Genomic DNA, 15,867 nt, shown 5'->3' with positions numbered 1-15,867 from the left:
GCAGTACCCGCTGAATTCCTCCGTTTAACCAAACATAGACTGGTAGCGTATAAATCGTCTGTTTAACAGCCAAACAATGAGGGTGGGATGGTCTTTCTGATAAGCGGTGGATGGGTAGTGCACGCCTGTTCCAGGCCGACCAGCAGTGAACAAAGGTCAGAGGCTGTGACAGGGGCCACAGTGTCGGCTTTGAAAGCAGACCCACTGCGATAATGAAATATTCACCGTTGGTTACAGATTGTTTTCAGTTGCTTAAGGCGCACTCTAGGACACTGTATAGAGCTGAGAGCCAAATAGCTGATGTAAAACTGTCTACTTATTTTATCATCATTATCATCATCAGCCGTGGTCTATCCACTGCTGGGTGGAAGCCTCCCTGCACTGTTACCGTACCTCACGGGCCTGCGATAACGCGATTCCGTCTCTCTGGTACACGCGAACCGATCTCATCGCTCCGTATACAATCCACCTTTAATGGTCGCAACTAGGTACACGTTCTGATGTGTTCTCTGTCCATCAATGATCATCCTTTGTGAAGTGAACGAGTTGGACCTGACTTCGGGTTCATTCTTTTATCTTGAACCCGGCTCCTTACAGCCTTCTTTGTTAAGGTGTTCAATCACTCCCTGTGGTGACGATATAATCTGCAAATCTAACGCGACTGGAATCAGAAGAGGAGCAAGACAAGGAGACGCGCTCTCTTCGTCAAAGATATTTGGAGCGACGTTCAAAAGTGTTTTCTGTTCCACCTGATGAGGATTGCTTGTGTTGCGATCGAAACGTCGTGATTTGTTTTATTTTATTTTATTTCTACCTACGTGACTTTACCGAAAGAACCAAAGAGTATGTTTTATGAAAATTAGATCTGACAAATAAAAGTGTGAACATAAATTACGAACACACTGGTTCTCATCCGAAAGTAAATAAATGTAACTTCTGTATGCGTATAACGCATGTGACCAAATCACACAGAAAGCCTTCCCATTTCGTCGGCTCTCTGAAGTTAAGCAGATTTGAGCCTGGGTAAGTGTTTTGATGGCTGACCGCATGCACAACACAGGTACTATAGGCTGTGTGGCTATGTTTGTGGGCAGCAGAGGGTAGCAGAGCAAAATCCATTATACTCTACTTGTAAGTTTCCACATCTATGGTCCCCACCTTCACCAACTCGCACTGACCAGCGCGGTAACGTACGGTGAAGTAGCGCCCTTGACCTGCAACGGCGTGGGGATGCTCTCATCCAGCAGTAGGTTGACTCAAGGGCTGCGCGTGCGTGCGTGTGTGTGTGTGTGTAATGCAGCTGGGATTCTCACCCTCGTGATTCTTTTGCAGGTGAGATCGATGCGTCTGAAATTATGCAATCGCTGTCAGGCCTGGGTGTTACGGTCAACCTGCAGCAAGCGGAGAAGATACTGAGAAGGTGAGAGAGAGGGCATTGTCCCGAGGTGACTGGCGAGTGGTGGAGGTGCCACCGTGCCGAGATGTTAACTACCTCGCCTGGTGTACAGGAGGTCGTGGCTTCGATCCCAACCCTGACGCCTGTATATTTGGAGTTTGTGCGTCTGTCTTCCGGTGGTCGTGTGGATTTTTCTCCAGGCCCTCCGGTTTTTCCTTGCACTTTTAGAAACATGTGTTTTAGAGGATTTAGCTGATAGAATTTCCATGCGATAAGCCACTTCTTGAGCTATCATTTGTGGCCAGGTCGCTTCTGCAAAAGAGCTGTATAGCTCAGTTGGCCTTAACCAGTAAAATAAAAATTAGTTTAGTTTAGTTATCGCGTTCCGCTGTGAACTTAGTTGCCTGAGTTCATTTGCCAGCACATGGCTAACATCAGTGGTGAGTGATATCTTAAACAGTTCTAGGTGCTCCTTCAACCTGCCAGAGAAAAAGAAGCATGGATAATGCAGTGCCCCTGGGGCCTGGCCAGCGTAGTGAGAACAATCGCATCACTCTAGTTTTTCCGCGCAGCCTGCAGTCCCAACGTTTCCTTGATTTCCGCCGATCCCACGATCACCTTGAGAATAAGTATTTGATTCCAATAATGGAATCTCGCTTCTCCATAAGGATGGCGATAAGTGCCCACTGTCATCGTCAAATATCTGCAGTAGATTCCACGCGCATTTGTCAATAAGTTGGTAGCGGCGGTGCAGTGATTCGCACTCTGCGCTGTCATCCCAGTGACCTTCGATTCGTGAGTGGCGAGTGATGTCAGAACTTGATTTTACCGCCTTCTCCACCTTCTCTCCTTCAACAACCCACACTGACCAGCGTGATGTAGTACGGTCTGACAACGCCCATAACTGACACGGTGTGTGCGGGGAACTTCATGTGGCCGTATTGTTTTTGAGGTGACTGCATTACATCTTCTTGTGTGTGGTGGTAATGTGTTCGTGTGTGCAGTTAATCCATTATGTATGTAGCTGTCGGCATGGTAGCCTGGATCAGAAGATATCGGCTGTTTACAGGCATTGGCCATGAATGACTAAGGTGACCTATGAATAAATATGAAACACCGACAAAGGGAAAGTGTATGCATCAAATGTATTTTTTTTTACTTGATGATTGATAATAATATTAAAATGTATAATACAGAGTGTACATTATGTTTGCTAGTTGGTGACAATCTATTGTTGCGTTTGATATCACAAGAAAATCACTTGCAAAGTCATACACTTTTCTGTATTGATGACTTTTTATTGGAATACTGAGATTAATCAATAAATTAGTGTGAATATTTAACTTTAAATGTGGTTGGGTGGTGGGCACTTTTGTTTATGCATTGCACTACCAACCCGGTGACCCGAGTTCTATCCCGACCACGGCTAACGCCAGTGGTGGGGGAAATCTGAACGGACTGTTACCAGGTTATGAGTAAAAATGTGCACGTGTGTGCACCGTGTGTTTTTTGTATGTATGTACGTGACTTATCCCGTCTGGTGCACGCGCGTGCGATTGCGTCTGGCTGGCAGCATGGACAAGGACGGCACCATGACGGTGGACTGGAACGAGTGGCGCGACTACCACTACCTGAACCCCGTTACGAACATGAGCGAGATCATCCTCTACTGGAGGCACACCATGGTACGCGTGTGTTCATCATGTGACTTTGCGATACTATTTTATTTTTCACAATCGAGATTTTTGGGTTAAATCGCGTGAATATCAATGTGTCGTTAAACCTGCCGCCACCCGACATAGCCAACTAGTAAGGTTTCTCACGTAAACAAAACGTGGCCAATCCGTTACTTGTTCAGTACACCGGTGTGTTGGAGAGTAAACCCACAACGTCTACAATTCGAGTACGACGTTTCACCAGTAATTAGAACGAGCATCATCAGCCAGATTTGGCCATTGTGGGTTTAATCTCTAACACACCGGTGTGCTGTACTAGTAACGAATTGGCACGTTTTGTTTATGTGACAAGCCCTTATTATTTGGCTGTGTCAGGTGGTGGCGGGTTTAACGACACATATATTTACACGATCTAACCCAAAAACCTCTGTGGATAATGTTGGTTGTGAAAGCCTATGTGTTAAACTGACTTTTTTTCAAAATGAAAGCTATTGTGTAAGAATCTCCACGAGCCCATGACAGCCAGTCATGCATTGCGGTTGGAGGATCTCCCGTCGCAAAGAGCCGACCCGACTTCATTAAACTATGTACCGGAGGAAGGGGGGAGTGGGACACAGGAGAGGTGAGGGAGAGTGGAACTCATTGCCCCAGCAGGTGGGACTGTTAAAACGGCGGGGTGGTGGGACTTTTATATGGGGGGCGGGGGAGGGGGGTGACGGGGGAAGGGAAGACTTTGCGATACTTAAACACTCTTTTCCATGGGTGCATCCAAGCCAAGGCCTCGTGGTCCTCGTGGTTTCTGTCAAGCCGAACCGGAGAACAAACCGTAATGCGCCTCGCAAGACGTCTGAAACGGGCTTGGGGGGCCACGCAGGGCCAGGGGCCGGGGATGTTGTCGTTGAGTGCAACTCAAGACTGTCACCACTTTGCGTGTGACATACGCCGCGGCCTGGTGCCTCCTGAGCCACGGCAGGCTGGCTTGGCACGGCTCTGTTTCACAGTGGTAAATAGGTATTTTGTGTACTGAGCTACACTTGGAATGCTTCTCAACACTTGTATTGGAGGCTGTCTGGTGCTGCAGCCTTGGGCTGCAAGGTGGCCAACAGATGGCAGAGCATCTGTGTGGAGGTGTTATCCTCTCTTATTCATGGGTTTTCTTCGGGTGCACCATTTTTTTCCCATATGAAGCCAATCATCAATGGAGTTGGCCACATCGGTGAGGCTTACCTGGTTAAATAAAGGGCATTGTAATTATATGTGCTCGCTAACAAATATTGCCCCCACCAATGACACTGTATGAAGTTATACGGGGGGAGGGGAGGGGGGGATCTTGCAGTAGTCGTCATTGTGAACGGGTTGCAGGCAAATATAAAGTTTCCGCAGCATTTATTTACAACCTTGGCAGCGAATTGCAATGTCAAAGTTACGATGTAGAGATATGCAGTGCACGGCGATGACGCACGCGATTTGGTTTAATCAGAATTATTTTTTGGCAAAGGCTCGTGGTTATATTTCCCTTAACTCTCAACTGGCTCATTTCCAACACCCCCCCTCCCAACCTATCCATTTACACACCGTTATGTAAGCACTCTCCCAAGGCGGCCCCACTCCTGCTGTGTGGGTCGCTCACACGGGTAAAGGAGCTTCACGTTTTATGTTTCGTGTAGGAATAAAAAAATGGGGCCTCAACTTATTTTTCAGTCTTACCCAGAATAAATGCCGTTCAGATTGCTTTCCAGCAGGTCAACAATGAGAGCTGTTGCTGAGGACATTTTTGGAATTGTCTTTTTGATTTCTCCTTCAAGGCTAATTTTTACCTCTTAAATTTCTCGCCGGCTCTAAAGGCAAATTGGTCGACCATCTTTCACGGCGCTTATCCAGGCGCGCGCGAGCGTTCCTTTTCCCGTGAGAATATCGCCTGGGGGAGTTGGAAACGCCAAACAGTTTCAGCAGTGGATTGTTCCTCTTTGCCGAGACCAAGCCCACCTCGAGTGATCATAATAGGTTTGCGAAGCATTCACACGCATTCTTAAATCCGCCTGTCTGTCCACCTTGCAGTATAAATGTGTGCACTACATTTCAGTTGGTCAGCGGGTCACGTGTGGTGGATTAAAGTGTGGGTACTCCCCCCCCCCCTTACAAAATGTCTGGCCAGCATGGAAGAGTAGGCCAAATACCCTCCAGAGGTCCCTCTAGGCGAGGCCCTTCTGCCAACAAAGTGGCATGAGCAAGTATTGGCAGAACTTGTACACTGAACTATAACAAGCGTGCGCACCTTTGAAGGGACCTTCCTGGTATTGTTTCGATGCAATTAGACGCCCCCCCCCCTGAGGGTTATTAGAAAGCGTAATATGCCAATCGTGACCCAGAGTGTCTAGACTGTAGAGGAATAAAAATATACGCTTGGATATTCGCCCACATTCACGCAAGTATCTCGGGTGTCGTCCGTGAAGTGAAGCCCTGTAGGATGTATTAAATGTGATCTTGATGCGTGTTGGCGGCAAAATTGGCTTTCAATAACCGTTATAATGTTAATACTGCCAGTGTGCTTTATATAATTATGTTCACCCATGCAAAGCCTCATTGAAGGTTAAGACTCTTTCAGGAGGTACCCTGCTTTGAATTTAGTTTGGTTCTTAGAATGAAAAACCTCTGAAATGTTTACTTTTGCTAAAACTCTAATGGGGGAGGATGTCACTTCTGTTGGTGACATTGAACTGGTGATGTCACTGCCAGCTTCGTATGGCAGGGCAGAGAACGTTGAGTCGACTTCCCATAAAATGGTACGTATTTTAGAACCCCAGATGCATGATGGGCTGAGTCGACCCTCCGACCTAGATTTGAACTCCCGACTTTGGGAGATTGTGCATCCGGTCACTTAGTCACCGACCTCCCGGCACGTGGAGCGAAACGTTGGACATCATGCCGAACAGCACGCAGTAAAACCCAAAAAGTCAAAACGCAACCGGAGAGAAATTACATCATCATAATCATTGTAACGACAACTATTGCTTACACTTACTGTTCCAATAGATCTTGGACGTGGGCGACAGCATGGCCGTGCCGGATGAGTTCACGGAGGAGGAGCGTCGCAGCGGCACGTGGTGGCGGCAGCTGGTGGCCGGCGGTGGCGCCGGCGTGGTCTCGCGCACCTGCACCGCGCCGCTTGACCGTCTCAAGGTCATCATGCAGGTGACCTCCTCCAGCTGCGCTGTCCAATTAACTTGACTCGGTCAACGTTGGTCCGTTTCGAACCAGTTGGCAAGATGTTCGATTCATTGCTGTTTACACGTTGTCCTTACTGCCACCGGCTGTCATCACAAACGTGCCATGTGATCCATTGTTCTCTATCAGGGTACTTATTTTTTTTTCCAGTGGGCCATGTAACAATGCGTGCGCTGGCAGACTAAGTGATGTCCGTATATCATTTGTACCGATGTTGTGACATCACGTGGCTTCATGACAGTGGTGGTGAGTGTCGCTGCGTACGAACCCGGTGTCCTGATGTTCGATTGCCGGCCGCGGCTGACATCAGTGGAGAGTGGATATCTGTACCGGTTCTCGGTACCCCTTTCACCAGCGCGCATTTCATAAAACGACCTCCATGACAATGTGTGCGAAGGCCTACATGCAGCAGCGTATTGCGCGTGTACAAGCAGGCACTGTCTCCAATTATGTGCTTACCCTGCAGCACCCGTTGCTCCCTGTTTGTCTTTGTTTACTTCTGCCGATCTGCCCTCCAATAACTCGCCCTCTCACATTCGGAAGGCTCTCTATCTTTATCTGCATTCGAGTCCTTGCTCAGCCACCGAGGTGTAAAGTTGCACCCCGTTTCCATATGTAACAGCAATCCAGGCCAGATTTTTTCTAAAGTGACATTTCCCACGTTAGCTGTAGCACGACACAGTTAATTGAATCATTGATCAGGTTTCCCTTCCGGTTAATCCACTGGCTGTGGCTGGTAAGCAGCCTTTGGCAAGTCCAGCCTTGGCTCAAACTGATTCTGGCTCACCAGGGATTTTGTTTGTCCTGGCGGTGAGCTTGCCACTTGTAGTGGCGATCGCACTCTAAATTCCATCACCTCTGCTTGCCTATAATTTAATAAAAGAGGGCTGCAAAGTTTGGCTCAAGATGGACATTGATCGAAACAAAAGTCACCATATCTCACGGGTTGGATGGACAACTGGGAATAGCGGTGAGAAGGACACAAACTCGAAAACACAACAGTTGTTGCAGGTGGACCGAGATGAAAATGAAGAAAGAAAGAGGTGCACGAGCACATGCAGGAGGGCTTTGAAAGTCTTGGCTAGACAGAGAGATGGATGACCGCTTTCAGGGAGGCCTTATCCAGCATTTGATTGAACATGGCCTGATTGTGACATTGACGACGCTTGCCAAGGACATGTTGGCACAAGGATAAACACCAACCCGCCACGCTTCTTTTGTTTGCCACACTGTATTTCCCTAGTTGTGTAGTTAATTAATCCATTAATTTGCAAACACGACCGCGGCTAATTACCTCTAATGGATACATTTTGTAATCGTTGGGGCCGTGTGCTAGCCTCTAATTGACAACAGCATTAGGCTAGCTCCTTGTTCCCCAGTTGCTTTCAACACGTGTTAATTAATTTTGTAATTAAGACCATTACATCTTAATTAACTACCTCGCCTGGTATACAGGTGGACGTGGGTTCAATCCAAACCCTGATGCCTGTGTATGTGGAGTTTGCATGTTCTCCCCGTGGTCATGTGGTTTTTTCTCCGGGTTTTCAGTTTTTTTCCTCCACATTTGGAAACGTATTTAGAGTATTTGGCTGCTATAAATGTCTACATGATGATAAGCTACTTTGTTGAGCCATCGTTTGTGGTCAGGTCGCTTCTGAAAAAGAGCTATATAGCTCAGTGAGCTTAACTTGGTAAATAAAATCATTTATATCATGGGACCTCCTTTGCCAGTACCAAAATATGAGTATAGGTTTTCCCCTTTTTTCTCGCAACAAAACAGGTGTTAAGATGTTAAAACACCAAACTGAAACCTTTCACGAGGAATCATGTCTGCATTAACCACAATGCTTGTGGTCAGAATGCAAACACAACACATACTCTGATAATATATGCATTGTCTTTGAAACTGATTGGTCCACACCAGAGACAGCTTTCTTTTGAGCCTCGTCTCAAAACGGTGTTAGACCAGAGGACGCCAAAAGAGACGAGGCTCAAAAGAAAGCTGTCTCTGGTGTGGACCAATCAGTTTCAAAGACAATGCATATATTATCAGAGTATGTTTTTTTAAATTTGTTTTGAAGCTTTCGTGACTGCAGGAATTACTCTTTGGTTTTTTCGGTAAAGTCACGTAGAAAATAAATTAAGTAAATAGAAAATAAATAAAGCAAATTATTTAATGAATTCTGTAAATAAAATTATTTAACTTATTTTCTAAATTAAATACATTATATTTCGATTTAAAGCTTTCGTGACTGCAGGGATTCATCTTCTTGGTTCTTTCGGTAAAGTCACGTAGAAGGGAAGTAATAAAATAATAAAAATAAAACATAATAAAACAATTCTCACGACGTTTCGGCCACAACGCAAGCAGCCATCCTCAGGCGAAGAATGAAACACCCCAAGCTTGGAGCGTATATTTAAGCTGGGTTAGAGGGGGGGGAGGTGGGAAGAAGAGCGCCTAAACAAAATAATTTGCATATCAAGAGGAATTCAGCATATGGAAAATGCGTAGGAGGTGGGCGGGGGGGGTTCCAAATCAATACTATGCCCGTGCATTATGCAGGATTAGCAGCATCAAAGGGGGGGGGGGAAGGGGGGGAGCATTAACAAAGGAAAGGAATGTTAATAGTATGTAGCTGTAGTTACTAAACAACCACGTAAAAAACTACAGTATAAACTGCATGACAAACTAAAGTATAAACTACATAGCATCATCAGTAAACTTACTATACTCTACAATAAGCTGAGTTACTAACAGTAAGTAATACATGAAAAATTCTACGTTGTAAAAAATTATATAATATGCTTCCATCTAAACTTTATTCTCTTACATCACACGCGTCTATACCGTACTATATACTTCCATAGGCAAAACCAACATTAAATTACATACTGTATTGCTATAAACCACCCTATACCTTATACATTTTTAATATAACACTATGTATTATTCTACCCACCCTAATGTGTATCAAAATGGTTTATTACGTCCTTCCAGTGATTGCTAAGCCAGAATCCATCTTCTCGGTTAAAATTGTCTCTGTGTTTGTAAATGTGGATCGCCTCATGTACGAATCTCTCATGATAGCCAGATGGCTTGCAGAGAACCTCTGTCTTGGAGAAGTCAATGTCATGTGAGCCCACTGAGTTGTAACAGTGATCTGCCACGGCTGAGGTGTTTGTCCTACAGTGTTTCAGGTCAGCTTTATGTTCACGGATGCGGTCCGAGACATGTCGTTTGGTTTCCCCAATGTAACTGCTACCACAGAGGCAACTTAGTTTGTAGACACCAGGGTACTGTATGTCTGGAACCACATCTTTTACAGACGGTACCAGATCACGGATTTTATGTACTGTGTTGAATCGGACCTGGATCTTGTGTTTAATCAGGATTTTGGAGATCTTTTTTGTGACCCCAGCAATGTAGGGTAAGGTGATGGTCTTGAAAGGCTCCTCAACAGGATCCTTCTTGGTGGTTGGAGTGATGGCTTTGCGGATTGTGTAGTCGGAGTAACCATTAGCCTTAAGAGCTTGGCGTACGTGTTTGAGTTCACTGGAAATGTGTTCATGGTCGGAGACGCATTGGGCTCTATGATATAGAGTCTTGATGAGGGAATTCTTCTGGGATGGATGGTGGTGGGAATCCGCTTTTAGATAAGCATCCGTGTGGGTGGCTTTCCTGTAGACAGAGTGGCTCATTGAACCATCAGGTCTCCTTTTGATTAGGACATCCAAAAAGGGTAGCTTGCCATCATTTTCGACTTCCAAGGACTGAATGCTGGGGTACCCCCCCTGGTGAGACACTGCTTAACCAATACATACTTCACCTGGAATGGAACCTTCTACAAGCAAATTGAGGGCACCCCAATGGGCTCCCCCTTATCTCCGGTTGTAGCCAACATCTTCATGGAGAAATTTGAGACGGACGCCATCCAGACTGCCACTCTACGCCCGACCTTATGGAAGAGGTACGTAGACGACACTTTTGTCATCTGGCCACATGGCCGGCCTGCTCTAGACCAATTTCTCGACCATATCAATTCCATACACCCAGCCATCAGATTCACCATGGAAGTCGAAAATGATGGCAAGCTACCCTTTTTGGATGTCCTAATCAAAAGGAGACCTGATGGTTCAATGAGCCACTCTGTCTACAGGAAAGCCACCCACACGGATGCTTATCTAAAACCGGATTCCCACCACCATCCATCCCAGAAGAATTCCCTCATCAAGACTCTATATCATAGAGCCCAATGCATCTCCGACCATGAACACATTTCCAGTGAACTCAAACACGTACGCCAAGCTCTTAAGGCTAATGGTTACTCCGACTACACAATCCGCAAAGCCATCACTCCAACCACCAAGAAGGATCCTGTTGAGGAGCCTTTCAAGACCATCACCTTACCCTACATTGCTGGGGTCACAAAAAAGATCTCCAAAATCCTGATTAAACACAAGATCCAGGTCCGATTCAACACAGTACATAAAATCCGTGATCTGGTACCGTCTGTAAAAGATGTGGTTCCAGACATACAGTACCCTGGTGTCTACAAACTAAGTTGCCTCTGTGGTAGCAGTTACATTGGGGAAACCAAACGACATGTCTCGGACCGCATCCGTGAACATAAAGCTGACCTGAAACACTGTAGGACAAACACCTCAGCCGTGGCAGATCACTGTTACAACTCAGTGGGCTCACATGACATTGACTTCTCCAAGACAGAGGTTCTCTGCAAGCCATCTGGCTATCATGAGAGATTCGTACATGAGGCGATCCACATTTACAAACACAGAGACAATTTTAACCGAGAAGATGGATTCTGGCTTAGCAATCACTGGAAGGACGTAATAAACCATTTTGATACACATTAGGGTGGGTAGAATAATACATAGTGTTATATTAAAAATGTATAAGGTATAGGGTGGTTTATAGCAATACAGTATGTAATTTAATGTTGGTTTTGCCTATGGAAGTATATAGTACGGTATAGACGCGTGTGATGTAAGAGAATAAAGTTTAGATGGAAGCATATTATATAATTTTTTACAACGTAGAATTTTTCATGTATTACTTACTGTTAGTAACTCAGCTTATTGTAGAGTATAGTAAGTTTACTGATGATGCTATGTAGTTTATACTTTAGTTTGTCATGCAGTTTATACTGTAGTTTTTTACGTGGTTGTTTAGTAACTACAGCTACATACTATTAACATTCCTTTCCTTTGTTAATGCTCCCCCCCTTCCCCCCCCCCCTTTGATGCTGCTAATCCTGCATAATGCACGGGCATAGTATTGATTTGGAACCCCCCCCGCCCACCTCCTACGCATTTTCCATATGCTGAATTCCTCTTGATATGCAAATTATTTTGTTTAGGCGCTCTTCTTCCCACCTCCCCCCCCTCTAACCCAGCTTAAATATACGCTCCAAGCTTGGGGTGTTTCATTCTTCGCCTGAGGATGGCTGCTTGCGTTGTGGCCGAAACGTCGTGAGAATTGTTTTATTATGTTTTATTTTTATTATTTTATTACTTCCCTTCTACGTGACTTTACCGAAAGAACCAAGAAGATAAATACATTATTTCATTCATTTTCTTTCTATGTGACTTTACCGAAAGAATAAAATAGTACTTTTTTTGTTTGCATTCTGACCACAAGTATTGTGGTTAATGCAGACATGATTCCTTGTAAAAGGTTTCAGTTTGGTGTTTTAACATCTTAACACCTGTTTTGTTGCCAGAAAAAATCGGAAAACCTATTCTCATAAAATAATTAAGTTTATTGTTTTCAAATGGAAACTGATAGCCTATGGAGGTGACGTGCAGGCACAGAATACAATCACATGAAAAGCAAGACATTTTAATTTGACCCTGATGCTTGCCATTTGTTAATTAATCGACAATTAATACAAATAAAGGACTTATAATTGTGCTGGGCCATTGGGTTAATTGACCATACTTGACCAGACTGGTAAGTGGCCAGGAATATAACTTGGGCAGCGGTGTTTCGTAGTGCAGCACGCTAACCACGTTGCCAAGACTCCACCCATTCAGTTATTACATTATATAAATAAAGTGGCACTCTGGGTAAATGACTTGACTCACAGTTGGAAACTTGCAAAATACAAATCCCAGTTTAGCGATTGACTCGGCCTATCATCTCTTTTGGGTGGGTAATATGAGTACTGCTTTGTCCACCATCTACAGTTGTCTTTTTAAAGACCTCGGTCACGGGAAAGTGGAATTTCCACCACTGGCTCAGTGCTCTAATCAGTGTTGAGGGCCACCTCCCTTTCACTTGAGCAGAATTAGTTTGTTGTCCTTCCCCCACACCTCCAATTAGCGCGGTTGGCTATGTACGGTGCGAAAAGAAGGTGAACATACATGCATACAGAACACGGCCAAAGGAAGCGGATTTTCACATAATTTCTTGGAGAGACTTTCAAGATAACCTATGTATCCACACTCAATGGGAGTTGTACTGCCTCACACACCCCAAATTGAGATAAATGTACATAGCTTGATGGTTAAACCGATATATTCATTGTCAGAGCTGACAATCCAAATGTAAAGTGTTTTTGTGCAGTCATTGGTTAAAGGGCTGAGGACATCCACACTTGAGAACCCGGTTTTTATCACTGGTAGCCAAAGCACAGTTTTCTGGCTCAGCGCCCTGACCTCTGACCCACCCGTCAACCACAGTATATCGCGCACTAACTCAGTTTGTGTCCACCGCTGACATCTGTCAGCTCAGTTTCACGTATGGGCCAAGTAACTACTCCAATATGAACGATTTGGAACTGGTGCAGGGTATGTTTTATTGTATTATCGATCTTTTTTTCTGGGAACGCGCAGATTAACCGAGCGTGTTAGACGGCACGCACGCACATGCGCGCGCGCGTGTGTGTACTTTGGCAGCGAAAGTTCTGTTGATGGTTACATATTAAAACGTGCTCATTTCTCATCAAATAGCTGAGCGTTGAAGGACAGGCCACGTTATCTCGGTTGTTCCCATGGAAGCCTCCGCAGCCTGAGCGATGGTAATTACCGTCACGCCGGCACGTCAGCCCCCCCTCCCTCTGTGGGAGTGTGATGTGACTCTCAGCTTGCAGCTTAGCTGACTCGAGCCAGGAGGCTTAACTCTTAATTAACTCTGCTCTTGCGCGCACAGCCTCATATATGGGCCCCGCTCACTTCAAGCGTAATCTCGTTCTGCAGCCTGAATGAATAAAGTACAGTCAAACTCCCGATTGTACAGGTTAGGGGAGAGAGCGAAGAGGGCGGCCCAGGTTAAATAGAAACACGGGCAATGGAAGACACGTGAATTAGGCTTTGTAAATGTATTCTGTGTATACCGCCGCGTAGGTTATTGGGAGTCGCGCTCTAGAGTTATCCGTGATGCGTTGTTTGGGCCGCACCGAATGTTATTTAGCATGACGTATGACGTTTCTCTCGACACCGTGACAGTTTCTATCAGCAACTGAGTTTTGAGTTGGTACCGCAGCAGGGCTGTGTTTCAGTGCTTTAGCGACGCAGAGCCGGGGTGAAGGCGTGGAATGCGTCGCCTGTTGTCGTTGCTTCTTTCTTAAAATGGTGAGCAAATTCACCCGACCCTAGAACACATTCCTGCGGAGGGAGCTGGTAGGAACGTTGGGTTGCTCGGTCAATGGCCAGGGTCAACGGCGGCGTGGTGTATTCCGCAATTATGCCCGACTGTGAGGGCGGGCACAAGCCGGCGTGAGTAGGTTAAACGTTGGGTTTTATAAGGGCACCACAGGGTGACCAGCCCCTCTCCACCCAGCCCCACCCCTCCCACCCCCACCCAGCCCTACCCTCTCCACCCAGTCCCTCCCCACCCTCCCCTCCCCACCCAGCCCCTCCCCACCCTCCCCTCCCCACCCAGCCCCACCCTCCCCACCCAGCCCCTCCCCAGCCTCCTCTCCCCACCAAGCCTCTCCCTCCCCACCAAGCCCCTCCCTGCACGACGGACGGACACAGTAATCCTCTGTGGGCTGGTGTAACCAGGAGGTTCCTACCAGTATTAGTAAGGAGCAACACATAGTTAAAGTAGCACACGTGCAAACATGTATTGTTTTTTTGTAAGCACGATTAATCCACAACCAATATAATGCAATGGATAATCGAGAGTTAACTGTAAATGATGATTGTTATTTTAAGAGCGAAATTCATTATCATTGTCATCATCATCTTTGCGTAACTATCAGGATTTCTTATCCTGGTCATAATTGTTACAGTTGTTATCATCATTATCACAAATGTCAATAACGCTCGGTGATTTGGTTGTTGCTGAGTTGTGAATTTACTGCATTGACACACGTTGACCGATCACTGAGATGAACAATTTGGGAATGGCGCTCCATCTAACTCGAGCACGCGGTCTCAGCAATGCGACCTTAGTGCTCTGACTTCTGAGCCTCCGGACCACCCCCGTATGTGTACATCTGCATGTGCCCCTGCGTGTCCGCGTGTGTGGGGAGCTTTTGTGTAGCAGTCGGCGCACTGCCGATTACGAACCCAGGGACCTTAGTTCAATTGGTGGCCACGGCGAAACGTCAGTGGCGAGTGATACATGAACCGGTCCTTCGCCTCCTCCCCCTTGGTCAACTCGGCCTAACAGTAAGCCTTTCCCATTCCGAGACATCTGCAAGTTGCAGGGTGGATGTCCCGTTCACCGCTGAATCTCGGAACGCGCAAGCGGCTCAGCATTAGTAATATTTAAAGAGGCGTAGTAGCGCCATTGTTTTTAAAGATATTGTACCCACCGCAGAGAACCGTAGCGACAAGACCGTACTCTATTATAGCTGGCGCCAAACTGTGCCGCACTCACGCATGGCCTTGTGGGAGCCTCGGTACGTCTTCTGCTGATTCCAAAAAACCGATGACGTACGTCATCGAAATGGAAAAGGGTTAATGCTTGGCTCAGTGTCTAAAATTCGGCACAGAAGAGACGGCCGGGCGTGGTGCTGGACTCCCCACCCCCTTCGTCCTTCGTCGTGACGTTCTTCACCGGCGGTCGTTAACAGCACTTTCCTGAATGGCCTGCGAAAGGCTTCACGGGGGGTTGGATCCTTTGTTTTTGCCTCTGCGTCTGCGCGTGTCCAACGTGCAGGTGAAGGCTTCCCGCCACAACACCATCGGCGTGGTGGGCGGCCTCGCGCACATGATCAGGGAGGGCGGCGTCCGCTCGCTGTGGCGCGGAAACGGTGTCAACGTGATCAAGATCGCCCCGGAGACGGCCATCAAGTTCATGGCGTACGAGCAGGTGCGCTCCGAGCCCCTCATCGGCGCTATATGGAACACGCAAACGGCTCGTTATTAATTTTGTTTCAAGAGGCATAGCGCCATTGATGTTGTAGACATTGTACTCGCTGCAGAGAACTGTAGCGACACGACCGCCGCCTTGTGAGAACCTCCGATTCGCACCGTGCGTAGCCAACCGTGCAAATCGGTGGTGCGGGTTATGGACAACAAACTATAGGTGTGAGTCTATGGGTCTCTGTGTGAGTCTATGGATCTCTGTGTGAGTCTATGGGTCTCTGCGTGAGTCTT

General features: G+C 46.5%; 1 protein-coding gene across 3 annotated transcripts in view; it reads left to right on the top strand.

The window, feature by feature from the left end:
- Window positions 1-15,867, top strand: part of LOC144733931 (mitochondrial adenyl nucleotide antiporter SLC25A25-like) — a 52,661-nt gene that overhangs the window by 18,637 nt on the left and 18,157 nt on the right. For all 3 annotated transcript variants that reach the window (XM_078615952.1, XM_078615951.1, XM_078615950.1), the window contains exons 3-6: window positions 1,333-1,420; window positions 2,970-3,081; window positions 6,106-6,264; window positions 15,428-15,580. In XM_078615952.1, coding sequence (XP_078472078.1) covers window positions 1,333-1,420; window positions 2,970-3,081; window positions 6,106-6,264; window positions 15,428-15,580 — 512 coding nt within the window. The remainder of the gene's footprint in view (window positions 1-1,332; window positions 1,421-2,969; window positions 3,082-6,105; window positions 6,265-15,427; window positions 15,581-15,867) is intronic.

Source organism: Lampetra planeri, chromosome 49, assembly GCF_965212315.1.
Source record: "Lampetra planeri chromosome 49, kcLamPlan1.2.h2, whole genome shotgun sequence".
NCBI classification, from domain to species: Eukaryota; Metazoa; Chordata; class Hyperoartia; order Petromyzontiformes; family Petromyzontidae; genus Lampetra; species Lampetra planeri.
This window is presented reverse-complemented; position numbering and strand designations above follow the sequence as displayed.